The 27,880-nt window shown below is 44.0% G+C and overlaps 1 protein-coding gene across 2 annotated transcripts in view; it reads left to right on the plus strand.

Annotated features, from left to right (window-relative positions):
- The window catches only part of NDST1 (N-deacetylase and N-sulfotransferase 1), a 79,439-nt gene that overhangs the window by 31,889 nt on the left and 19,670 nt on the right, over nt 1-27,880 (plus strand). For both annotated transcript variants that reach the window (XM_083728682.1, XM_083728683.1), the window contains exons 2-7: nt 16,597-17,445; nt 22,023-22,505; nt 24,460-24,547; nt 24,880-25,034; nt 27,312-27,497; nt 27,738-27,866. In XM_083728682.1, the coding sequence (XP_083584808.1) occupies nt 16,939-17,445; nt 22,023-22,505; nt 24,460-24,547; nt 24,880-25,034; nt 27,312-27,497; nt 27,738-27,866 (1,548 nt within the window). In that variant the 5' untranslated portion in view covers nt 16,597-16,938. The remainder of the gene's footprint in view (nt 1-16,596; nt 17,446-22,022; nt 22,506-24,459; nt 24,548-24,879; nt 25,035-27,311; nt 27,498-27,737; nt 27,867-27,880) is intronic.

Below are 27,880 nucleotides of genomic sequence, written 5' to 3' on the forward strand. Positions count from 1 at the left end.
CATGTAATTCTTGTTCAACTCCTCTGACCTGCTCGACATTAATCAGAGAACATTATAGAGGCTGACAAGTTCCAGAATCCTGTAGTTGGAACCCCAAAATACATTTGTGCAGAAATCTAAAACACACACAACCTTGGATGCTGGTGAATTTTTTGCAGACTTTTACACAAGCAGATTTTTCCTTTTGTATCAGAGAAGCTGCTTTGCCGTTTTTAGGAAGGTGGTTCTGTATGCTATGTTCTTTTCCAAATTTATATTCATTATGTTATTAAAAAAAACCTGGTTCAATTAAAATTGCAGTTATACACTGCAGATGTTATGGGCTTCAACACTTCCCCCCCTACTTTCTGTTGCTTGCTTAATGTCCAGCCTAAAAGATTTCTAAAAAACCTCAATGGCTTGCTCAATGCCATGATGTTTTACCTTATCGTAATAAAGGTATTGCCCTACTGTGGATTTTGAATTTTGTCAGCCATTGCTGAAAGCCAAATCGTTACGCACTGTGGCAGTGTGCACCTAGCTTGTCAGGGTCTGGGGGAGCAACATGTGCACATTTTTCAAGAGGCTGCCAGACAGAGGCCCTAACATTGCAATTTCTACCAAATAAAGAATGCTGAAGCTCTCTGTGCACTGCTATATATAAATAGCAAGCTTTTTGGATGTTGCTGCCGCAATTGCCAAGTGAGATTCATTGACCTTTCCCCTCAAAACTTTTGCTTTGCTTGTTAAATTCTTCTTCAGGGAAGTAACCTGGGTATAAAACGCAATGGATTTGTGGAAAGGAGAAGCATAAACGGAAGGTGGGCGAGGGGAAGGGTTATGCATCTCTTTTTTTTTTATTTGTTCTCTCTTTTAAAACAACAGCATACTTTTGAGAATCTGAAGTTAGCTTAACAGTAGTCTTATTGGAACCTCTGCGTTGGGGAAACTAGCAATATGTCACCTTTTCTCATCTCTGCAGTGGACCCCCTTCAGTCATGTTATGTGTGAGAAACCAATCCCAGGTGCCCAATTAACTGTTGAGCATCCTTTTCTGGCACAGCTGTTTGGATAAGCTACCTGAATGTGCAGAAGAAGTCCAGGTTACCTGCTTGATGGCTGCCTTTGGGATTTAGCTGAAGTGGAGTAAACTGCGCTAGGTAAAAATGGTGCTGCTTCTGGTGGCTTCCCTTGACAAACGGTGACTAATGGACTGGGGCAAGGGGGTTATTTGGCTGTTGTAGACAGTGGTGTTATCAAGCTATTTTTAGTGCAACCTCTCTCTTATTGTGTGTGGGGGAATGATGGATCTTACAATGTGTGACGGGGAGGGAGGGAGGGAGGGAATAAAGTAGCACTGTGGCGTTGTAGGGTGAAACTACCTTGGCAGGCAAACAAGCTGATAGAGGAAGCCAAAGGCTGAATTTGACAGTGTTATTTAGCACTAGCCGAAAAACGTGTTCTATCTTTTCCTCCCTTGCAAGATTTCAAGCAGGTAAGCACCACTGCTAAATAAGCAAAAAGCACATGTTCTGCTGGCCTGAATCTTTCTGAGCACAGCATCCAATTCTGCCATTGGGGCCAAGTAGCTATTTGTGGGTGACCATAGAGACAGGGCACAATGTGCACCACCTGATGTTCACATGGACCCCATTTTGTAGCTTGTTCTCCTGTGTAACCTTGCTGGGATTTTTATTTTTTTTTGTTGTGAGGAAGGGTGTCTGTGGGCCATCTCAAATAAACAGTATAGTTTCATAAAGTGGGGTATGTCATCTCTCACCAGACCTCAGATGTAAAATAGCTAGTATAACACCTATTCGCCTTTTTCTTTTTTTATTTAGAAAAAAGACAGGCTTCAGACCCTGGAGTTGCTACCGACAGCAGGCCAAACTAGATGTGAGGCTGAGCAAGTCTTTCAATAGAACGTGCATACTTTTTAAAATAGGGACGCGGGTGGCACTGTGGGTTAAACCACTGAGCCTAGAACTTGCTGATCAGAAGGTTGGCGGTTCGTATCCCCGCAACGGGGTGAGCTCCCGTTGCTTGGTCCCTGCTCCCGCACACCTAGCAGTTCGAAAGCACGTCAAAGTGCAAGTAGATAAATAGGTACCGCTCCGGCAGAAAGGTAAACAGTGTTTCCGTGCACTGCTCTGGTTCGCCAGAAGCGGCTTAGTCATGCTGGCCACATGACCTGGAAGCTGTACACTGGCTCCCTCGGCCAATAAAGCGAGATGAGCGCCGCAACCCCAGAGTCGGTCACGACTGGACCTAATGGTCAGGGGTCCCTTTACCTTTACTTTTTAAAATAAGAATTTGGGACCGCGGCCTGTGCTGTTTAACATCATTGTAAACAAATAACCTGCGATAAGAGGTTGAAAAGGCAGAGGTTCTGGATGATGGAAAGTACAATAGATTTTAGATAGGATAGCTAAATATAACCTGTACTGAAAGGTAGCCTAATGCTGGGAGAATGGGTGTCAAATTGACCAGGGAAATGAACAAACAAGAGTGTGCTTGTATGAGAAATTCCAGAATATGTGCAATTAGCCACTTCCCCTCGAGAGGGGCTTCAGAGGTGCTATGAGATACTTCTCATTAACATGTTTTCTCCTACAGTTTTTTCTTTGTGTAAAAAAAATTAGTGTGGCTGTGGAGAGGAATCTCCGAATCCATGTGGTTGAATTATTTGGTGGAGTCTTGCTTATTTTCAGCCAGTTGTAGTCATTTTGAGATACTGCATAGTTGTTCTCTCCAGTTATTAAAACTGGTGTACAAAAAGAAGTGTAGAGCTGCCTTCCCCAACCCAGTGTCCTCTCACTGTTCTGGACTACATTTCCCTTCAGCTGCAGTGTGGCTGTCCTGGCTCGGACTCATGGGAGTTGTAGTCCAAAACTTTGGGAGGGCAGCAAGTTAAGAGAATTGTTAGGGTGGATTGACTGAAATCCTTTGACTGAAATTTCCCATGTTGAAATTCATAGGCTTCCTGTGTGCTTAAATATTTGCTATAGCAATTTAGACATATCAGGTGGTATTATGTTAATCTGTAGTCAGAGTAGACCCGTTGAAATTAATGACCATGACTAAGATAGGTCCGTTAGTTTTAGCTGATTACTTCCCAATGCTTTGCAGATAAATAAAGGAGCATAATCAAAAACCTTTGGTCCTGCAGCCTTTTGCACTGGAGATAAATATCTGCTTAGTCAAGGAATGAATTTTTCTGTTCGTATGCAAGCATGCTATGCAGAGGCAGTTGTTTATAAGGCCACAGTCTTATCCATATATTTGGAAATGAGTCCCATTTAACAAAATGAGGCTTCTGAGCTGATATGATTAATTGATATGCTTAGTGATGTGCTGCAAGTGTCAACAATTTTCTACAAGCAAAGTCTGGTAGCAATTGGACAAAATATTGCTCTCCTCCGCTCCCAGGAAATGTCCATGCTGTCTGTTTGGTAAGAATCATAAATATTTGGAATTTGAGAACTGAACAGATTGCTGAGGTAGCAGGAGAGCATAAAACAGGTGTACCTATCCTTCCATTTGACTTCTGTGGATGATTCTTTATAAAGGATATCATTGCCTTAATTCTAGCAATTGTGGTGACTTGCTGGTTCCTGGGTCCGGTAAGAAACCCACAGTACTAAATAGAATAAATTATGTATTGGATCACTTATCTGGCTTCTGAAGTTAAGCATTATATTCCTGGTGCTGCCTCTCTTTAACATGGAAAGCCTGACTTTGGTTCAGTCTATTTGATAGACGCTCAGCATTAAGTTTTAATAGACTGGTTGACATTGTGTTGCATTCTTTACGTTTCATTTTAAAACAAGCCGTGTTTATATACACACTTGAAAATGAAAACTGCTTTTATTTTTATTTCTTTTAATTAAGGAGCTGGAACGAACAAGCAGTCTCATGTATATTAATGCTGAGGGCATATGTATGCATTCATTTGGCTTAAACTTTGAAAGATGATGGACCCTTTTTGCTGTATCAGTTGCAAAGAGTAGGCTGCCCATTGGCCGTGCTCAGTCTTCCTGACCTTAATATGGCACGTTAGTCACTCCCTTTGCCCCAAAACTTTCAAGGATGTGGTGCTTTCGTTCCCCTCTGAAAAGCTGGTGGCCTAGATTTGTGAGGGGAGGGGAGAGGAACTGAGTTTGGAACAAATGCTTCATGATGCCTAGGAAGCTGGAACTGGGGTGTGTGTGTGTGGTGTGGAGGTTGTGGAGAGTTTGCCTAGAAAGCTGGGTTGATTGTAATGCTGTTTGTCAGGGATCTCAGATTAGAAGAGGCTGCATTAAGTACAGAGGAGAGCCTGCCTTGAGGGGACAGAGCTGGGACATTGTTAGAAGGTGAGCCTCTTTCGTCTGCATGCCAAGCAGGGGGGGGGGGGATAAAGTCTCCCCCTCTTCCTACCAGCATTTTGCTTTAGTGTTTTGGAGGCAAAACACACTTGACTGAATGCTTGAAGGAGTTATATCCGCTGTCTTTGAAGCTACAAAGATGAGAGATTTCCTGCACTCTCATGTTGTAATGTAGGTGGATTTTGTAAACCTATGACAGGTTCCACACCAAGCATGAGCTTGGCAGAGGATAAAGGGATGGGGGCAGAAGGGGGGGAGTGGATATCAAAAGAACATTTGGACTCATCTGTTGGATAATGAAAGGCAGGCTAGAGATGGAAGGCAAATAGCCTTAATGGGTATTTCTGTCGCAGGCCACAAATATGCATCAAATCTGTGTTATGATTGAAGCTGGCCTGCCAGTTGTTTGTGAAACCTTGCTTCTTTTGGGTGGCGCTTCTTGTACAGAATGCAAACCTGAATTCTTGTTTTTATTGACTTAATAAAGGAATGGCTCCATAGGGATTTTGAAATGGAAACATACATTGTTTTAAGACTAGTGTTTTAAATTAGGGTTGCCCAGTATTATGCTTTCTGATATTGTTGCTTATGATAGCCTTGTTTATAGCCTTGTTTGTGACTGTATGACTTTATAAGGAGCGGGTGGCGCTGTGGTCTAAACCACTGAGCATCTTGGGCTTGCCGATCAGAAGGTTGGCAGTTCGAATCTGCCCGATGGGGTGAGCCCCTGTTGCTCTGTCCCAGCTTCTGCCAACCTAGCAGTTCAAAAGCATGCCAATGCAAGTAGATAATCAGGTACCGCAGTGGCGGGAAGGTAAATGGCATTTCCGTGGGCTCTGGCACTCGTCATGGTGTCCCGTTGCCCCAGAAGTGGTTTAGTCATGCTGGCCACATGACCTGGAAAGCTATCTGCGGACAAATGCTGGCTCCCTTAGTCTGAAAGCAAGATGAGCGCTGCACTCCATAGTCACCTACCTTTCTTTCTTTGTTACTTTAGGAGTGAGATCGCAAGTGATAAAGAATCTGGATTGTGTCGCTACTTTCATTGCAAATAAACATGCTCTAACACCACAAGGAAATTTGTAATCCAATGTCTTCCAGTTTGCGCAATAGATACTCTGAATGCTTCCAATAGCCAAGTAATGAGTCCTTTTGAATGCCATTGCAGAGTTTGGTCCTCCCAAACGTTTAAAAGGGGGAGCTGTGGAATAGGAGTCTTATATATTGCAGAAAATTCATGATACACCTCTAACCAAAATTCTTGTTCAGGCAGGCACTCCCACAATAAATGGAAGAATGTACCTTGCACCCTACAGCCTCTCCAACCACATGATGTCATCTGTGAAGTTATATGTGAAAGCTGAACTGGTTTACGATGCCACCTCTGGGAGATTTTTTGATGAACAGTTCCCATATAAAGGGAGATACAGATTGGTGTGACATAAGAGTTCCATAGTTTCTTCCACTCACTTTCTGGTGTAATTGTACCCATACCTGTGTTCCAAAGCAAGTTAATTCCTTTAGGAATGCAGTAGACAGATCCAGAATGCTATAGTGGTGAATAGGTGTCCTGTGGCCTAACTGTTCTACAGAACAGAGAAGGAGGCTTCTGGGAAGGTGGTGGGCTTGCTTTTCTTTGATAGTCTGGGGCTCTTTTTGCAAGAAGCTTGAAACCAAAACTGAAACAGATTCAAGGAATAGCAAAAATCATTGAAGGGATGATTTCACTTCAGAGGTACTATTTCTAGCTTGGTATGTTTCTCTTGGGAATCACGGTACAGTTCTTTCCTCAAAGTGTTCAACCTTAGAAAGCATGTAGAAGGCTGCTTGTTCATTTTAAAAGAAAAATCTCTGCAGAATTAAAAATCTAAAAAATGTTGTATTTCCGAAATACACTCCCTTCCCATGTGCGTTCTGAAGGACTCTACTCCCATCTGCTAATGTTCAACTGAAGCATCTCACGGTTAGGAGGAGCACAACTAAAGAGAATTTGGTCTGTTTCTGTGTATTAAGTTAAGCAGATCTTTGGAAAGGGACAGGATTATCCTCCACATAAACAGAGAGTGTAATCTGGTAGATTGGAAGCGGAAGTTAGGTAAAGGAAGACAGAGCATGGAAGATAAAGGCAATAAAATTGACTATTTAACACATGGCTGGATTTGAGAACAGAAAGCTTCTGTTTACCAGAGGCATACAATCCTAGATTAGTCTCCCTACATGGTTATGGTATTAAAGAGACTTTCTGCTCCTGAGTTAAGGCCTGGTCCCAAGGAATGGTGGGATGGAGTTGTAGTGTATTAATACACTCTTTTTGTCTCTTTGTACATAGTCTGATTTCTTTTTTTAAAAATTTTGTTCACTGCTTAAGTCCTCTGGATTTTGCCAACCTTGTCTGGTGCGGTTGGTCATATCTTCTTCCCCTGTGGCATGGCCTGCTGCCATTTAGTTTCCGTGCATTGCCTGCAACCTTTCAGACTCCTTGAAAACAATTACGAGATGGTTGTCAGTGCCCAAGCCATGCTTTGGAATGTGGAGTGTAAGCAGATAACGAAAGGTGCTGTGGTTGCTCACGCAGAGTGTGTGTGTTCTAGTCCATTGCTTCTCGTACAGTTTGCATGCAGTATAATTTGTTCTACAGGACTCCATGGGATGGAATTGCCTTGGTCTCGAGGAAAAGCGGCATCGAGCAATAGTGGTGTCTCGGCAGAAGGAAAACCACGCGTTTCTGTTTGTCATGCTGAGCTAAATTCCATTCTGTACAGTATGCTGAACTAGAGTGTGCGTGTTGGGCAGTGACACGAGACGGCCCAAAGGTAAATTTAAGCTGCTACTTCAGCAAGCATCTAAAGTTGTAAGTGATTCCCCACCCCACCCCCATTTTCTTTTTGTGCCAGAGCCAATCCTGTACACTGGAATATTTCTTCTCCACGTTTTCTTTCTTCTTTCTTCGTTTTGCTGTTCGTTGAGAGCGGGTTGGTGAAAGGAGGAATGGGAATTCCTGTAGCTGTTACTAAGTTAATGGACCTCTAACTCTGCCACCTCTAGCAGTTCCCCCTTAATATTCATCTGTTCCATTTGAATGCTTCACTGTCTGATACTTCATTTCAGCACTGCTCTGAACTTGGGAATAAAGCAGTCATAATGTTCCAGTGCCTGTGAACATGGGATTGGAGGAGCAACTATAATTCTGCATTGCTGTGATTAGGGTACTGTACTTATGCATACTTGTGCTGATAGGGCAGAATTCTGCTGCTTGTGTATGGGGATTATATGCATGGTTCCATAAAATAATTATTAAAGATTTGGAAACTAGAAGGTGATTGGGCTTTTGTGATGGTTGGATGTATTCTGCACCAAACCAAACTCCATGGCTCAGTTTGCACCTCACTGAAAACCAGAGTTAATGATTTACCATGAAGATGCAGATTGTTCCCTCTTTCTTCTACTTGTACTGTGAATGCAAACAACAAATCACAACCCCTGGCCCAGCGCCATGTCCAAACTGGGGGTATTTGTTTGTTTTGCTTAGCCAAGGACAAACCTTTGCTTCACACTGTGTGGAGCAAAAGCAAACCATGATTTCTTGTTGGGACGTAAAACTAAGCATGGGATTATGGTTTGTTGTTCCTGCTTCTACAAGGGAAGGAGTGAAGTAGTACACGTTCACAGCAAGTGATTTACCATGAAATGCGAACACAGCCTGAGTAGAAAATTCTGTAAAACCCATAGAGCCAGATACTGAACACAGGTTTTGTTATGTTTCCTAGTTTGTGCTTGCATGCCCAGATCAGCAATTCTTGCCAGGCAGTTCTTGCTCTTTCACGGTCTGGCTATGAAGCCTTCCCCTACTTAGTGGTTAAAAAATGCCCATTGCTTATGAAACGTTTAGGAAACACTGTCCTAATAGCTTTATTTCCTTTATAAGCTGTTTAGATCTCGTTAGCAACCTCCTTTATTTCCCTTCCCCTGACTCTGGGAAGTAAGTACAAATTAAATGAAGCGAAGGAAATGCATTATTTCCATATATTCTTCGAAGTCCTGTTGCTACTTCTTCATCCTTGCATCCCTTTTCCCTCTGGATTGGCAACTGGGAGCTGTTTGGAACTGGGTTTGGATTGGGGAATCAGCACATGGAGGTCCCAAACATCAGCTCTGAATTGCACAGAACTTTTTTTACTAGGGTGGACCCTGTTAACCTTGCTGTATAAGTAGCAGGAACAGCAGCATCGCTCACTGTTATTATTACTACGAGCAAAACCAGCACAATATGATAAGAGCACCTTATTAGAGCAAAAGTTGATTTGCCGGTTGTGTGTGCATATGCACCGTCACCCAAGCCCCTTTCTTGTTGGTGATTAAAGATGAATGCCTAATCTTTTCTTGTCAGTAACTATTGCCTATCCTGCCTCTCCATGCATTGACATTAAATTTGTTGGCTGTCAGTTCTCTGTGTGTAGCCATGGGAACTCTGATGTCACTAACGAGAGCTTGTGACTTTCCTTCCATGCAGGAAAGATGACTAGTGAAGGCAGCAGGCGGCAGGTTGGCGGGATGTTAATTATTGTAAATGGTAGAAACGGAGTAAAAAAAACCCATCTGGTGGTTCCAAGGTGGGATTCTTGATTAGTTTTATCTCTTCCCCCCACCTCACACCCGCCTTTTATATTATAAATGCTAATTTTTCCTATGGAGGAAGAAATGCTGGGGGTGTGCTCTCTTTGTGGGGAGGGGAAAGGGAGCTTAATGGTTAATGTCTAGTAAGCACTTTGGGAGATTAAAAGGGCTATTTATTCTTGCAGTTCCAGCAGAGGAACTTGTTGAAACGTGGCAGCGCTCCTGTCACTCAAAAGCAACTGCCTTTGGGGAAAACTTCTGATTGACAAACGAAGGTGCTGAGCTGGGTTTAGGAGAACAAAATGCTGTTCTGGGGGAGAATCTGCCGGAAAAACATCTTTCTTAGGAAACTTTGAAATGATTTCTCTTGCTGATTTTTAAGACAAAAAACGCACTCCTCTGGAGATTGGAGCCTTGCCTGCGAAGGTGTGTCTTACAGAGACAGGTTGCAGTTGAAACCAACGCTTAATCAACCCTTTGCAAAATAATTGTTCAGTTCTTTCATTCTATATTTCTTACACAACAACCGTATTCTTTTTTGAACTTTCATTTGAATTGAACATATACTCCCTGCCTCCGACCCCCAAATATACATTAAATAGCATGCTTGCAGTACTGGGTTTCTTTGTGGGGCAGTGCGGGTGGGTTTCAGAGAATTTGCAATACTGCTTCACTGTGCAAAAAGTCACCTTCTTGCCTAGCTATATTGTGTCTTAATTACAAAACCTAGGATGATCCATTCACACCATGCATTTCTAGAGCTTTAAAATCCAAAATGGTTTGGGCATATGCTTTTCTTTGGACTGCCTATACTCTTCTCTATTGTCGTTTCCTATGGTGGCCCCACAACAGTGCAGTTGGGGCCATTTCTACACTGGAGGCCTTTGCGGAAGCCCCTGAAGAATGTTTTCCCTTCTTTCCCCAAATGGCCTTCTGGGTGTGATGTTTCTTAGCTGGGCGGTGGTCCGGCTGAATTGTGTGCTTTTCAGTTCTGCTTTAAAAAACCCTTCTTTACGTGGTGCGTTGAGTGGTAGTGTTAAGTATTTATTTTAAAATACGTATTACTTTTCTTTTATCCTTTTTGATGGGCATTTGCCCCAGAAAAGGGGTCTAATAATTACCATCCTAATACTAAATAAAAATATATATATCGTAGGAATGCTCTGTGGCGGGGAGCATATTGTGGAATTTCATTCATTTCCGTGGCAGTTTTGCCCTTTTGAGGGCCAAACGATGCGTTACACTGAACAAATTATGTGCAGCAATCTCTCCTTTTTTTACTTGAATGAATTACAGGTACAAACAGGGTGATCCTTACTGGGAAAGCCACATGCAGAGAGGGGAAATTTATCTCTTCTCCCCAGCATTGTCAGAACTGAAACTGAACATGAGCACCCACCCCTCATGCTACTATAATGTTTGGGGTGTGGGTGTGTGCATGTGTGTGGGGGGGAATCTTTCCTGTTGCGGGAGTGAGAAGTTACTTCCTAAGTGTTCTAGCTGTGGGGAAGGGAAAGAGATGTTAGTTCCGATTGTGCTGTGGAGGGAAGAGAGAAGTCTTCCCACACCCACACAACATATGCCGCATTTCCAAGTTAAGGATTGCCTCCTGTGTGCATGCAATTAATAAAAATAAAAGGGGAAAGGAACCTACACGCTACACACTATGTGTAGTTTTGCCCCTAGATCCATTGATTTGTAGGGCAGGCGGGGTGGGGGAAGAAAATAAACATCCAAAAGCAACCTTCAAATACAAATTTGGTTCAGTTTCCACAGTCTCTTCCAGCTCGTTGCCCACAGAATTTCAAGTAGTAGTACATTGGTTTTATTTGGCTGTAAGAATGTAACCAAGTTTCAAGTTGTGGGCTCACTTACTCCTTTTGCCGTTTCATGAGCACAGAAATAAAGTCTTTGCATTCAAAACATACATACACAGTATCTGGAATTCAGCTAACTTTCACTCAGAGCAGACGCACGGAAATTAACAGACCTAAGTTGGTCATGGCCATTAATTTCAATGGGACTACTCTGAGTAAAGCTCGCTCACCTATAAGTGCTAGTTTATCAAGGGAAAACCTATCATTTAATAACCTACTTTACTGTATGACGTATCTGTTTATGTGATATAAATGTTCATCTGTGATGTCTTTTTTTAAAAGCATTTATTAATTTTCCAATAAGAACATCCAATTAACATATCAAATCAAATCCAATAAAAATAAAAAAATAAAATAAAAAAAAGTCCAATTGTCTTCCAAATTGTAATAATTTTTTGTTTTGGCTTCCCACTGTCTGAATTCCAAAGCGTTTCCAACTTCATAGTCCTGCCTCTCATCATCATCAGTGTTTTTCATAATTCCATATCGTGATTTTGTGATGTCTTGTCTACATCCAGTTGGCTAATGTAGTTGTGCAAGGCAGCTCAGATTTGGTCTATAGCTTGAGGGTCCTTTTAAAGTTGCCCAGATAGTATCATACAGATAATAAATTATTATTAATAACCGCTTGTAAAGCACCTAATGCTTACTAAGTGCTGTGCAGACATTAAAAACCAAGGTGGTTTGATTTATGAACAATCAGTAAGGAATATGGGCTGCTTTAGCTCAGCATTATGGGTAGTATTATGAAATATAGCTAGAAATCCTAGTACTGTAAATGGATGACGTATAGTTAGAGATTCTAGTAATTATGGTGGTTCCGGGACAGTATTATAGTCAGAAAATCCCTTTGGACAATAGGCAAATGCTATGCTTCGTGCTAGGAAACAACAACAACAACAACAATAACAACAACAGCAGCAACTATCATCATCACTGTTACTACTACTGCCACCATTTGCAGTAGGGAGTTGCCAGTGCCTCTTTATTCCAGTGGTTTGATGTGATGCCACAGAGAGAGTATTGGCAGAGAGGTCAAGGCCTTTCTGACTGCCATGAATGGGCTTAGCTGCTCTGATGTCACTCTCAGTGCTTAGAAGGATTGTTGGAAATGTTAGTCTGAATTCTGAAGATCCAAACATTATTGAAATTAAATCCTTTCATATGGCACTACTTCAGTGGGTTTTGAATGAGCTCTTTGTAGAAAAAGTGGCATATAAATGTAGTAATAAATTTAATGAATCATTGATTCTGTGATCTCGTGGCATTTTACTAGAAGAGCATGATTCTGCTTACCTTCTATGGCAAGATAGCATAATGCAAAGAGTTGTGTCAAATGCTGTAATTTGTGTAAACTGTGTGTCTGGAGCTATGTAAAACTTCCTAAATCCTCAGGAATATCACACCTTGGCCTGCCTGAGACACAGAAACCCCACCTTATGCATGATGCGATTTCCTCCTTCCCCACACCAAAATCCAAACTCTTAAAAGAGATGTTTCTTCTTGTTTCTGGGTCTCTCTTGCCTCCTTGCTAGGAAGGGAGGGAACTCTGTTGCAACAGAAAAAATAAAGACCTGTCTTGCTTTCACTGCTGCCTGCCTCCATCCATTCATCTCTGACCGATCATGGACTTAGGGGACTCAGTCCCTTGGGGAGTTGGGCAGCAAAAGCCAACCATCCCTATTTTTTCTATATCAGATGGATTCTGTCCAGGGTCTTAGTCATGGCTGAGCTAGAGATCTAGCTCTACAGTATGGGGGTTACCTGTGTCATATTGGCATAGCTGCTTTGCCCTGGCTTTCTAGTAGTATGGACATTTTTCTGTGATTTCCAGGGTGATAATTGTGATCTTTTCAAATATTGAGATGGTTCTATTTTGCTCTCTCTCTGCCTTGCATAAACATAAAAAACCCCTTGATTTTGATGTTTTACACCCACTTGAGACAGATCAGGCATTTCTAAGGAACAGAAAAAGAGTGAAGGTAAGAAATCGATAGTCTAGGAGATCTGGCTTCAGGCCTTTTTTGTGACACTTCAGAGGCCTGGTGGGCAAATCTTTCCTACTCTTGGAATTAAACCTGTCCCCAATTCCATTATCTCCTCGCTTCAGGCAGGAGGGGAAATGACTGGATTAAGCCTGGCATTAATCCAAACTACTTTTCAACCAGCTTCCTTTTTAATCGCACTGTTGTTGATTTTACTTGATACTTTCCCCCCCTTTTAAAGTCATCTCCATTCTTCTGCTTGCAGCGTCTCACACCACATCCACTTTAGGGGTTGGCTGCTTGCTTCTTCCACTGCAATAAGACGGCAACTGTCCTCTTGCATGATGCACAAATGTGTTAAAAGTTCTGAAAGGGGGCAGACAAAATTGGAAACAGCCCTGGCCAGAAGCTTCCAAGCTACGATTCAGTAGGGCACCGGAGAGCTGGGAGGTTCTCTGTGGTGGCCTTTAGAAAAGCCTCCCCTGGATTGCTGGTTGATTCATGCTGGAGTCTATTAATAGCTTTGCTCCACCTGCTAAGGTGCGAAAGTCCAAGGCAGCAGGCCATTGGCTGCTACTCCCCTTCAGTCCAGAGTGACCTTCCAGCTGTCCCTGGGCAACTCTTCGAACACAGCAGAGCTGGGCTTAAAAGGAGGAGAGCAGAAGAACAATTGGGAGGAGAGGCTGGCAAGTAACAAGAGATCACTGTAACCAAACACAGCAACTAAACCAGGACGTGCAGGCTCTGTCTTTCCAGATTTTGCAGATGTTAAACATTGGTGGGATACTTATTGGACTGCTTATTGTACACGTGCCTCGCCGTTAAGCCTGTTACATAGAAAACTAGGAGGCTGGGTTTCAAATGATAGGAGAACTTGAGTGGAATACCAAAGGTCAGTATCTGAATCACTCATCCAAAGGTCACTGCGTTTCAGGCTGTTTTGTCTTCGGAACAGACAGATGGCCCTTGCTCTCTTCCTGCGCTGCGTGGCTGTTTACAGCTCACCATGCTCTTTCCCTCGGTGGAGTGGAAGGCTTACCCTCATGATGCTTAGATAAGGGTTTCCTCTTTGCTGTTGTGTCAAACGCCTGCAGCCAGTTGGCTGGAGCACCGCTTGTGTTGCATGTTAGAGTTGTTTTTCCGGGATGCACTTGGACACTTGATGCCCTTGAAAGGTGGCTTCAGGAGGCCACATGTTTGGATTTTGGTGGCCAGCCATCGTGTCTGGTAGAGCTGTCTTTGCTGTACAGGGACAGGCAGATGCACCCCTTTTTGAACCTGCTGTGCTCAGGGGGCAGTGGTGATGAGGAGCGGTGTGTGTAAAAACCCTTTCTCTCATACCTGCGGCATTGATGGGGGTGCATCCCAATGTGCTGGGCACCATTTTCCAAAGAGCCACTCTGCTTCCTTGTGCTTCTGAATACTTTAAAAAGAAGGTTTCTGCTTCAGGAGTGCGCACAGGAGCCTTTTTCTTCTGGTTGATGGAACTGAACGTTTCTGGTAGTTGGTGGCAACCATATTGGTGGACCATGAGTATTGCTGTTCTACAAAGGGGTTGTTAACATATAATGATGCTGTAGAGGCTGAGTGTGTGTGTGTGTGTGTGTGTGTGTGTGTGTGTAGGAAGATCTGTTGCACAACACAACAAAAAGGGTTCTAGGATTTGAAGGAGTGTGTATCCCATGACTTATCGGCCGTCTGACTTGTGAACTTTAGCTGAAAGAATAAGCAATCCTTGTCACTTTTTTGTTTTGTTTTGTTTGTTTCTACTAACCCTTTTCTAAGTAGGGAAGCAGATGAAAAATGGTATTGAATTGTTGGCGCAAGTCTAAACATGCCTGGATCAGGTATTGGAAGCTTTGCCAGATGCTTAGCTCTGACTTGCACCTGAACATTGACTGTGGATGTGCATCTTTGAAAGTTTCAGGTGCTTATTCACAGATGACTTTTAAGGGGAGTAGCATAATCGTGTTGTAGAACCCTGGGGGCCAAATGAAATGTGACCCGTTGAATGTGCCTTTCCATTTAACTGGAGGTTTTCGTAGAATTGTAGAATTGGAAGGGACCACAAGGATCATTTAACAATGCAAATTGTAACAGCTAGTCTAAACTGAGGTTGTCCATACTGCAACAAGCGCGGAGGGAGATTTTAATCATTTTTTTGCTGTGGAAAGTCCCTCCTCCGATGCTGGCAATTGTATTGGGAAGAAATCCCCACTGCTGCCAATGTGGGATATTTCCTTCTCCCAATGCAAGTGTCAGCTTCAGATGTGTCCTGAGTGCTAAATATGCCGCTGGCCTTAAAAAACCCCCACCTCACCCCAAACCATACGCTTCAGGTTACAGACTCCACTAACCCAGAAATATTGCTTCAGGTTAAGAACTTTGCTTCAGGATGAGAACAGAAATTGTGCTCCAGTGGCGCGGCAGCAGCAGGAGGCCCCATTAGCTAAAGTGGTGCTTCAGGTTATGAACAGTTTCAGGTTAAGTACGGAACTCCGGAACGAATTAAGTACATAACCCGAGGTACCACTGTATCTTACAAGATACAAAACTTGCTTGCCCAACTGCAAATTGGTTATATAGAAGTAGATGGCCGGGTTTGCTCTTTTTAGGGGAAAAAGTAAATCTGGAAAAGAATCAAATGGGAAGTTTTGCCTCTGTGTGGATTGTTGAGGCTGTTTCTTGACAGCAGGACATCTTGTAGGTGTTTAGGAGTTGCAGGTGAAACGTGGCTTGAATCTGTGGTCTTATCCTGGGTGCTGGCCTTGGAATGGCTGTTCCAAACTCTGTGAGCGAAATAAGAATTGTTTCACTTTTTTTTAGTTTTTTGTGGGTTAAAGCTGGGCAACGGGCCGCCGCTCTGGCTTTTCTTAAGTGTACAAAGAAACAGCAGTATTCTTACGGTTCTCTGCACTGTTGAACTATTAAGTATTAAAGGCTTCTTGTGGCGTGTTGGCAAGTGATTGACACTAAGCTGAAGCAGGTGCAGAGTGCGTGGCGGCTTCCTCAAAGCTATGTGGGGGTGAACAACTACGCTGGGAAAGCAAACTGCGGGCTCTCCCTGTGCCCACTGGGTGTTTAGGCCTCTGGATTGTATGGCAGCTGGCCCTTTGACTGGTACACCAAGAATGAGCTTGCGGGAGGAGGGGCTGTAGACCTACATATCTAGCCTAATAATGAAAGCTGAGCTTGAGGGCTGAAGCTGGCCTGTAATGCACTATCTGCCTTATGCAGACTAAAGGCCCCGGGAGGACTCAGCAAGCTACATTTGCATTTAAACACCACACATGCAAAACACCTATCTTGAATTTCCTTAGCTTTTTCTTCCAAAAAGCTTCTGTGAGACAGAAAAGCCCTAGAAGCCTAGAGACACCCCCCTCCCATAAAAATAGTTTTAGTTAAAAGGGAGGTAGGATTCATATAGGGGTGCAGGCAGGGAGAACTGCTCACAATAATCAATTTGACACAATCCAACTCTTGTCATGCCTGGAGATAAAAACAAGTGCACTTCCTTGGATAAGTGGCATAGCGCCTGAACGCGTGCAAAGTTTATTTCCCTACCCTTTTATAGGTCCAGGCCAACTTCAGCTGTGACAACTTCTTTCATCAAAGGCATGGACCACTGAGGGGTCCATAAATAAAGGTTTCTCTGTGGGAATATGCTGTGTTTGGGAGGCGGCTTGAGTCTGTGGGATCTTCCAGGTTGTGTGACTATGCTCTTTCCAGAGGGAATTTGCTAATACCTTGTTTGCCCTTTTCTTTTAAACACAGAACAACGCTTCTGGTACAAGCCCAAGGATTCACCATGCGTCTCCACCTGTTGAGAGATGTTCCGGAACCCCAAGACTGCCCAATTTCCGTCCTGATGATGCGTCAGTGATGATGCAAAGCTCTTGGTTTTTCTGCCTCAGAAAGGAACTCTGAATGGATTTGCCATGGTGACATGAAAAAAGACCAGGAGGGATAACGGACTTCCACAGGGGCGATTGTGCACGCACACACGCTGCCTCTTAGGGAAATTGTCCTTTCCTGTATCAAGATCTGGAGGGAGGGAGGGGGGGCTGGGTGGGGTGGGGTGGGGAAGGAACCTGAACACACTCTATCAAAGCAAGGATGACTTTGGTCAGGATTCGGAGGAGCTTCCGGCAGGTGTCTCCTCAGGTGGTGCTGTTCTTGCTGTTTGCCTTCTGCCTACTCAGCGTTTTTGTCTCGGCCTATTATTTATATGGGTGGAAGAGGGGACTGGAGCCCTCGGGGGACATCCCAAGCCCGGACTGTGATGAACCGAAGGTCGCCCCTTCTCGCCTGCTTCCGCTGAAGCCCATCAAAGTGGTGGATTCTTCTCGCACAGACCCTTTGGTCCTTGTGTTTGTGGAAAGTCTCTACTCCCAGTTGGGCCAGGAGATAGTGGCCATCTTGGAGTCCAGTCGCTTCAAATACCTGACGGAGATTGCTCCAGGGAAGGGGGACATGCCCACACTGACGGACAAGGACCGAGGGCGCTTTGCACTGATCATCTACGAGAACATCCTGAAGTATGTGAACCTGGACGCCTGGAACCGCGAGCTCTTGGACAAGTACTGTGTTGAGTACGGTGTAGGAATCATTGGCTTCTTCAAGGTACTGGCTTTGGTTTGGGCAAAGCTTTTGTGGGAGCAGGTGGGGAAGAATCAGGCCACCTCCAGTGATGGGGTGCGAATTTCCTGCAGGAAATTTTTCTAGTGCTTTATTTTTCTGTGGGGGGAAAAATCGGTTTCATATACGGTCGTTGAATGGATGCCAATGACAAGTACAGTATTAGGCAGACCTGGGCAGTTTCAAAGAATGTAGCTGTGTATATTTAATACAAGTAAAATAAACATACTGAATTAAATCACATTTTCTGACGCAAGCTTAAAAAACACGGGTTTTTTGGGGGGGGGGTAAAGTGTTTTATTATTGTTTCATTTTATAATGTATATAAAACAGGGAACAATTATAGCAACAGATGAAAATTAAAAGATGAAAATCAACTATAGGCAACCCCCCGTTTACACGTGTTCAATATGTGTACAATTATGCGTGCACATGCTGCGCCAAACCCAGAAGTGACCTGAAATGTCACAAAAATGTTTTGAAAAGGGGTGGACCGGGGCAGGGTGGGATGGAATAGGGTGTTTGCAGGCTTTTTCAGTGGTGTTTCAGATAGACACAATTTCACTGATGTGTGCAAATGGTGGATTGCCTGTATAAAATAGACATGTAGAATGAGTAGTTGCACTGTAGTTACAATTACATGAGCTGAATTTTTTTGATGCTAATTTTCATAGGGATCTTATTTATTTTTTAAAAAATATGTGTATTCTGCTGTATCATAAAAAAAATCAAAGCAGTTTACAGCAATAAAAGCATCAAAACTTCTCCCCCAGACCAATATCATTTCATGGGGACAAGGTTAGTCCAACTATGGAGCACAGATCAGTCTCTCTGCATGAACACATGGCCTAGTCCTACAGCAAGGTTAGGATCGTCTGTGTTAAACTCTCTACAAATAGAAAATAAACACAAGAGTCACAAGGGTGGCCTAGCATCTCCCCCGCCAAATATTGCACTAGTTATGCCCTCAGATTTTGCTGCTCCAATGCCACCTTATTTTGTTGCAGTGTAAATCCAGTCTGTTTTAAAGAGGATGGATGAAGAGCTTCAAAGAGTGACATAAACCTTGGACTCAGGTCCAAGACCTAAGGGGGAAGGCCAGAAGCTTGCATCATAATGTTATAATCAAACACATGTAACTGCGAACACTCCCACAGTTAGTTTTCAGATTGCTGTATTAGGTTCTTCCATGTATGTGGTGGGAGGAATGCATAATTATATTTGTATATAATTATGCCCATACCTTTCTATATACACCACAGATTCAGATACTCAAACAGCTGGAGTTTGCCCACTTCCTTCCTTCCTTGCTTGCTTGTTTGTGCTTTGCTGGTTGGTGGCAGCCATTTTCGGGCAGACACATCAGAGAGCAGGACAAATCAGGGAGCAGGAGAGACTGGAAAAATCAGTTTTTCCTTTCTCTCTCTTTTGCTGGTTGGCTGCAGTCATTTCAATAAGAAACCATTGAAAAAGTGGGAAGAAAGATTGGAAAAATCCCAGATTAGAAATGTTCCCTTGGGCATCCACGTAAATCGTGGACTCGTTATGTGAATGCTCACCAAACGAACGATTGTCAGGGAACACATTGCGTTTGGTAAGCAGGACCTGTGTGTACTTCTGAACCAGTCCTAAATAAAAATAATTTTAACAATGCGACAGTCCTTAGCTGGTGAAGAGGGCTGTAAAGTAGATCCTTAGTTGTGTACTTCTCAGGACAGAAGTTTGCTTTAATCTTTTTTTTTTTTTTTAAAGCACTTCAGTTTCCTCCCCTTTTTTCCTTGGACCCAATACTGTCTATACACTGTACATTTAAAGTACTCTCCCCCAAGAATATTGGGAACTGTAGTTTACTTCCCACAGAGCTGCATTTCCCAGCACCCCTAACAAACTATAGGTCCCAAGATTCTTTGGTGGGGAAAGTTCTTAAAATGTATGGTATGTACACAGGTCATCCTGAGGGAACATTCTTCCATCTCATTCCTTCTGCAGTTAGTGGTACAACAGTGCTGAGAGTGAATGCAGCTTTGAGGGCTTGGCTTGACAGCATGCTTCTCTGAAATTCATTACTCTTGGCTATTGCTGATACGATAGATTGCCTAGACTCTTAAGCAACAGCCCACCTGTATTACAATAGCACAGGTGCTTTCTGAAGGCATCTGTATCTGCCACATGCTGGCTCATGTGTGAACAGTAGGGACCTGGAAGAGCTTCAGCTTGCAAAATGTCAGCCTTTCTTGGACACCTTCTCACAGTCACTCCTTGCTATTGAATGGCTTGATGTCTTGCCAGCATCGAGCCTGATAAGTAAAAGGGCTGTGTATTTTAACTGATGCCAAGAGCGGATTTACAAATCTGCGCCTTTGGAGATGAGGCTGCAGCGCCTTTAGTTCTGCTGGTGACAGTAAAAAAGATAACAGTAATGGTCCTCTTGGGAACTGGTTAATGTGTGAAGAGAACAGATTGTAACAGGGATTTGGGGGCCATCCGGGCGTCCCTGCCTAGCATTATGACTTGACAAGGCCACCCCACCCTGTGTCCCTGCTTCCCCTAGTGATTCTTGGATTTGGTTTCCAAGAAGTCAAGTAACACAAACCGTATGGCATTTGCCACAGGTCTATTGCGTTTTTCCCTGCTTGAATGGGTAAGCCAAGAAGGTTAAGAATCCAGGGCAGAAATGAAGCGTGTAAATGAGGCTTTATCCTGACACCAAGAGCTGTCCTGCTGCTTTTGACAGACATTTTTTGCACAGCAGTCTGTTTTCTCTTCCATTCTGATTTCTCTTGCTTCCTTGGCTCGAACCCGCGAAAGCAGTACTATATTAAATTGGTTTAAATTTTCAGAGTGGCAAAGAAGAATCAGTCTCCCTCCCTTGCTTCCTAACCCTCTGGCTTTCTGTCCATTTACATAGTTATATCTTTGAAAGATAATTTGATTGGGTGCTAAGTAGTATGGCTACACTGCATGTCGATCCCTTTCCAGACATACAGTTGGATAAAGCCTGTCCTTGAAAAATCCTTAGTTCGTCACACACAGTATATTCTGTGTGTAATTCAGTGAACTTTACTGGTGGAAAGTACACAGACCACACAACATGCACATTGCAATAATAAAACAGTGGCTTTCCTTTCTATTGACATAAATGAGAGAAGCAGAAGGGTCCAGAATATATGACGGGAAGAGCCCATCACAGTACTAAAACATATAGCCTAAATATAAGACTACAACCAAAATATAAGAGCCCAACCACAAAGGCTGCTGACCTAACCATTTCTTTGCAGCTGTTTCAGAGAGGCACTCTGGTCCAGAGAGGCTCTCTAAGCCACAGAATTCAGCTTGGCTTGGTTTGTATATAAAAAGGCTGTATCTGATCTCTTCACCTCTGCGTCCTTCCCCAAGCAGCAGCCTCTTCATCCTAGTCAGAGTTTCCTCCCTCCAATCTAATGCAGTGGAACCTCTGCTGTCGAACATGATCTGTTCTGGAAGACTGTTCGACTTCTAAAACGTTCGACAACCGAGGCTCAGTGGAAAATTGAGAAATGTGCCTCATAAGCTGTTTGACTTCTGAGGCGTGTTCGAAAACTGAAGCAATTACTTCTGGGTTTTTGGCATTTGAAAAATGAAACGTTTGGCTTCCGAGACGCTCGAAAACCGAGGTTCCACTGTAATCCTGTAGGGCTTCCCTTGTGAACCATCCACGCCTATCACATTTAAGCAAAGTTTTCTAGCAGCTGTGTATACCACCTCCCAACCCTCTCTGGCTTAGGCCTGCCCCCCTCACTTTCCTCCTCTTACATCTTCTTTGGTATGAGTGGAAATTTCAAAAATGAATGGCCTTAAATGAAGATTAGACAAATTCATGAAGAATAAGCTCTCAGGGTTAGTGGCCACATGTAGCCTATGTTCTACCTCCGCTCTTGGAAGCAGTATGTTTCTGAATACCAGTTGCTGGAAGCCACAGGAGGACAGAGTGCTGTTGCACTTGGGTCCTGTTTGCAGGCTCCCCAAGAGCATCTTCTGGTTGGCCACTGTGAGGATGGGGATGCTGTACTGGAAGGTGCACCAGCCTTAACTTATGTTCTTAACCACCAGAGCTGCTCTTGGAGCCAACAGAACACCCATGTTTAGTAGTTTATAGTAGCAAGGAAACACTTGAATTCCATAGACTGCTCCCCTGCTCTTGCAAGCCTGAAGTGACACACTCAGTACCACGTGTGCTTTCGGGAATTCAGTTAACCTGTACACCAATCACATTGTGCCATTATATTGCCTCTTAAGCATTGTTAATAAATAAATCTGAGACAAATAGGGCTCTAGTTCTTCACCCGCTTTCATACGCTGCTTCCCCTCTGTTCTTTTCCTTATTGTTGGCAGCTACAAGAAATTTTTCTTATGTGACACAACTTGCAAATAAATACTTCACACAGCAGAACCAAAGAGGTAACCCCTCAAATTCTCTGTTCCTTCCTCCTCTATGGAAAATCATGAAGCCTCGCAAATGTTGTCATCCTGTATACACGCAACACAAATGGGGTATAAATTCAGTTCATGTGATCTCCCTACAGGCCAATGAGAACAGCTTGCTGAGTGCTCAGCTGAAAGGCTTCCCCCTTTTTCTCCACTCCAACCTTGCGCTGAAGGACTGCAGCATCAACCCCAAATCACCACTCCTGTACATCACACGGCCCAGTGAAGTAGAGAAGGGACTCCTTCCAGGCGAGGACTGGACAGTCTTCCAGTCAAACCATTCCACCTACGAACCCATCCTCCTGGCCAAAACCAAGTCGGCAGAATCCATCCCACACATGAGCATTGACGCAGCACTCCATACCACTGTGGTTCAGGATCTGGGCCTCCACGATGGCATCCAGAGAGTCCTCTTTGGCAACAACCTCAACTTTTGGCTGCACAAACTGGTCTTTGTCGACGCTGTTTCTTTCCTCACTGGCAAGAGGCTTTCCCTCCCCCTGGACCGCTACGTCTTGGTGGACATTGATGATATTTTTGTTGGCAAGGAAGGCACACGGATGAAAGTGGATGATGTAAAGGTAATGATACACAGCCAGGTTTTGCTTCTGAGGTTGGAATTTGGGGGAGATGTGGGGCTAGCTGTCCTGTGGATCCATTTCTTTGGGCTGAAAGCTACATGATACTAGGAGCTGTGCCCTGGATCCCTGAATCCTTACTGCTGTTCCGCTGTTCTTCTACCTCTACCACACTGGATCTAGTGTGGTGTTTGTGCTTCTGTCATTCCCAGAATGTGTGAGACTGGGATGGTGACATTTGAAATGCAGGAAGCGTAATCAGGTGTCCCAGCCTCATGGAATTTTAATGTAGACTCAGAAACCATTTCTTTTTTAAAAAACCTGTTGTTCACAGCCAACATATTATTGCTTTAGTTGAAAGCCCTTTAAATCAGGATTGCTGTGAATAGTTACAGAATTCCTTGCGATTAAATTGGGAAGCACTAAAATTAAAAATCTTAACTTAGCCCAACATCACTTGTTTTTCAACATCTGATAAAGAGAACTGTAGGCTGTGAAAGTTTGTCTTTAAGGTGCTACAAAAACTATTTTTAGTAAGATCAAAGAAACAAGAACAAACTAAGAAAGCTCAGAACTTGGAACAAACTTTTGTTGTCTAGGGATAAAATGAACCTTTTACTATGTAATGGTATATTACCAGAAATAGGTGAGAACAATGTGTGTGTGTGTAAAGGTAAAGGTACCCCTGCCCGTACGGGCCAGTCTTGACAGACTCTGGGGTTGTGCGCCCATCTCACTCAAGAGGCCAGGGGCCAGCGCTGTCCGGAGACACTTCCGGGTCACGTGGCCAGCGTGACATCGCTGCTCTGGCGAGCCAGAGCTGCACACGGAAATGCCGTTTACCTTCCCGCTAGTAAGCGATCCCTATTTATCTACTTGCACCCGAGGGTGCTTTCGAACTGCTAGGTTGGCAGGCGCTGGGACCGAGCAACGGGAGCGCACCCCGCCACGGGGATTCGAACCGCCGACCTTTCGATTGGCAATCCCTAGGCGCTGAGGCTTTTACCCACAGCGCCACCCGCGTCCCTCGTGTGTGTGTGTAGGAATCAGTTAATGACCACTCTTCCTAATATTTCTATATCTTAGGGAGAGGGATCATTAACTGATTCCTTTGAGAAGAGCAAGAAGAAAGTTAGACTGATGTTAACAACCACGATTTATTTTGTTTGGCTTAGGGAAATGATGGTTTAAGGCTTGAACACTTTCCTTTTTTTTAAAGCAAAAAGCACAATGTGCAACAGATTTATCACTAGGTCTCTTAAGCACATGTCTGTCTCAGCTTTGTTTCCCATAGAATTATTGTTAAACCTTTGCCTTTTCTCTGCTTTCTTAACAAAAATAGAGTGTAGCTCTCCAAACAAAGTCCCAGAAGAGTATTTAAGCAGGATTTATTTGTGCCTGGTGAGGAACATCTGAATGCTTACTTGCCCCCACTTCTACTCCAGACACCTCCATTTCTAAATAACTAGTATTTATCTAACAAAGGCTAATCTAGTCACTATACTATTCACTCACGTGAACTAACAAGTGCTTGCTAATACTGGCAAAGGTGTTGTGGGAGTCCCAAAACTGGGTTATTAGCAGATGGTGACCTTTGAGGTCTAGGAGGCTGTGGAAAATGTAAGCTGCACCTTCCTGGTAAGAGTGATATTGCAGCTTGCATGTTAATGACTGAAATGTGTATATATAAGGGCATGTGAGGAAAACCGATGTTTTGAACTGGTACTAAGGCCTCTTTGCATTTATACTGGTGGGATGGAAGCTTATGCACTGTGCTCTCTCCCCCCCCCACCACTGGGATAAGGTAAAAAAAAAAAAGGCCTATGCCATGTGAGAAGACACCATGCTGCAGCTGCTTCTCTTCCTCACGTCTCCAGAAGCTGGGACTTCTATTCCCCCAGCTTTCTAAAGCGAATAGGCTATGGTTTTAAATGTTGCTTTTTATCCCACTCTGTAGGCTCTCTTTGACACCCAGAATGAACTGCGCACCCATATCCCCAACTTCACCTTCAATCTGGGTTACTCAGGGAAATTTTTCCACACAGGTAAGAAGGATTTGTGGGGTGTGTGCATTGTCTTATTTGGGCTCTCAGGTCTTTCACATTGTTTTGAGGGCTAGGCTAGAAGATTTGCCTGGTAGGTGATGATAGCTTTGTGGATCAGATTCACCAGGAAAGCTTCCCTTCCTTTCCCTTTCTTATTTTTGCCCCTGGAGGTCCAAGGCTTGATCAGTCTGTGTGTTGTGTGCAGGGTGGTTAATGATGTTTTAGTGTTCTACTGGGCAAAGCACATGGTTGGTTTGAGCCTATGGGAGGAATGGCATTCCATTGCATGTCTTCGGTTTTTAGTCGTGACACTAGTGGTTTGGGTCTGTTAGGTACGGACGCGGAAGACGAAGGAGATGACCTGCTGCTCTCGTACGTGAAGGAGTTTTGGTGGTTCCCCCACATGTGGAGTCACATGCAGCCTCACCTCTTCCATAACCAATCTGTGCTGGCTGACCAAATGACCATGAACAAGAAATTTGCAGTTGTAAGTAAGACGCTTTCTGGGGACAGAAGCAGAAGGCTGGGGCAAAACAAAAAGCGGGTTGTACCTCAAAAGATGGAAGGAAGGCACGAGTCGATCATTTGTTTATTGATCAGAATGATGAGTTTGCAATTGCAAAATGAAAAACCTAGCACTGCTAGGACATTGCCACAATGCGTTGCATCAGCGCAGCATTCTTAAAAATGTCTCGTTGGCTGCTGCAGAAAACAGAACAACCATTTTTGGGGCTCCTGTCTACTATTTATGCAAGGAGTGTGGTGTGTGTAAAAACATCCCAACATTCAAGTCTCCTCAGGGGTCTTATAGAACCAGCTTCTCCTACTGTATTGTCGGTCTGAGGTGTTGCACCCTTCATAGCATGATAATGAATTGGACCTCCAGGAAGAAAGCATGGCCTGCTTTCCTCCTCTCCTCTCTTGTTGTCTTCTTATGTTCAACCACTGATCTGTAATCCCACCATTTCCTATCTCTTTCTGGAAGGGGGATCTTGGTCCCTGTGATCCCTTCCTACAGTACTCTGCCTGTGATCCTAGTCTTTCACAACTAGTGCCCATGAGCCTCTTTTCTTAAACCTAAAATCCACCTTCAGATTTTGTTATCAAATTCAAAACGAAAATGTCCAGGAGAGCAAACCAATGGTTATGCTGAGTGTGGAATCTCAGCCTCTCTAGCCTTGAGCGCATACCATTCTCTGGCACAGGGACAAATAGTGTCCCTGGTAATCCTGCTTTGCTCCAGGGACGCGGGTGGCGCTGTGGTCTAAACCACAGAGCCTAGGGCTTGCCAATCAGAAGGTCGGTGGTTCAAATCCCCGCGACGGGGTGAGCTCCCGTTGCTCGGTCCCTGCTCCTGCCAACCTAGCAGTTTGAAAGCACGTCAAAGTGCAAGTAGATAAATAGGTACCACTCCGGCAGGAAGGTAAACGGCGTTTCCGTGCGCTGCTCTGGTTCGCCAGAAGCTGCTTAGTCATGCTGGCCACATGATCTGGAAGCTGTACGCTGGCTCCCTTGGCCAGTAAAGCAAGATGAGCGCCACAACCCCAGAGTCGGCCACGACTGGACCTAATGGTCAGGGGCACCTTTTACCAGTTTTCAAGAACGGCATAAACTTTGCTTGTTTCCTTTCTACCCAACTTTTCTGTTGATGTGCTAACTTCTTTTGTCTGAGGAATTCTTGAAAATTCCTTCATTTCACCCAACCCCACAGTTTAGTTACAAGTCGGTTCTTCATCCTGTTGCAAATAGGTTTTTATTTATTCATTCACCCTCTTGGTTCCAGGTGTCAGATAGCATCCAACACCTTTCAGTACAGTTCTTTATCTGACCTTTTCAAAAGATGGGTGCTGCCAAGCAACCAGTTCTTGATAGTGCCGTCTGTGGGATGCACAGCTCACTTCTCTTTGTTACTCTTTCAGCACAGCAGAGAGTCTGCTTGAACAAGCCCACTCGAGGGAGAAGAGAACTCAAAGATTAAATCATTAATCCTTTTTTTAAGGAGTTTTGCCAGAGATGCCCTTTGGTGCGTCATACACACAAAAAAAGAATTTGCAGGTTGCTCCTTTGCGATTACATGAACAAATGAAAAGAACCTGAGAAAAGGGGAGAAACTTAAACATAGCCATAAAATCTCGCAGAAGATCTTTCTTAAAACAATGAAGCACGAAAGCTGTGCTGGATAAGTCTTGGGTGGCAATCTGTATTCTCTAGTGTTGTGTAAGCTGTGACTTCATAAAATGTGCTACTATAGGCTTCTCCATGTCCCCATGGGTGAGTTGCTCAGACTTAACACTGAATGCCTGTTGCCTGTAAAGCAGGGCTGAAATGTAATGTTCCAGGTTTTGTTCTTCAGTTGTCCTTCTTGCATCTGCTGGAGAGCACCCAGTCTTGTGCTAGGGTCATTGGAGCAGGTAAAAGCCTTCCTGGCAAAACTTGCTATAAGGCTACACATGTTGGACATATCATCTGTGTGATAAGTTGAGTAGGGGCTTGGTGTTAACAGTTGTAGGACCCATTTGCTACTCTCTCCTGTATCTCACAGAATTTACACCTTGAACCGTCTTTCCCAGTTCCCCGAAATAGGATGCTGACATCTCCGCTACTTTGGGATGATATAGACTGCAGTGGGGAGGGGAGGTAATAAGATCTTCTTTTAAAAAAGCCCTTAAAGGCTGGATTCCATTCACTTGTGGTGGGAGCCTTTCATTAAAAGTCCACTGGTTACTCCAGCTGATACAGTTATGACCTCTCTCTCTCCTCTTAGGAGCATGGCATCCCCACTGATATGGGCTATGCAGTGGCACCTCATCATTCAGGGGTGTACCCAGTCCATGTGCAATTGTATGAGGCCTGGAAACAAGTGTGGGGGATCCGAGTCACCAGCACGGAAGAGTACCCTCACCTCAAACCAGCCCGCTTCAGACGAGGCTTCATCCACAATGGAATCATGGTAAGCTTATCTTTCCTGCTTCACCCTCTCTCCAGTACGTGAATAAGCTCAAACTCCCCATATTGTTTAAGGGGGATCCACTAACTTAAGTGCAGGCAACCTGCGTGTTTGTTTCCTGGAGGGACGGCGAGGACATCTTCCACCATCTGCTCAGAAGGAGCACTGGAACGGGCTGATTCTCTTTCTCCTTTTCAAAAACATCTGTAACTTGCTATATGTTTTCTTTCTGCTTCTTTCCAGGTTCTCCCACGGCAAACATGCGGCTTGTTCACACATACCATATTCTATAATGAATACCCTGGTGGGTCCAATGAACTGGATAAGATCATCAACGGAGGCGAGCTTTTTCTGACTGTGCTACTTAACCCTGTAAGTGCTGCTTT

The sequence above is a fragment of the Podarcis gaigeae genome (assembly GCF_964106915.1).
Source record: "Podarcis gaigeae genome assembly, chromosome: 2".
NCBI lineage: Eukaryota > Metazoa > Chordata > Lepidosauria > Squamata > Lacertidae > Podarcis > Podarcis gaigeae.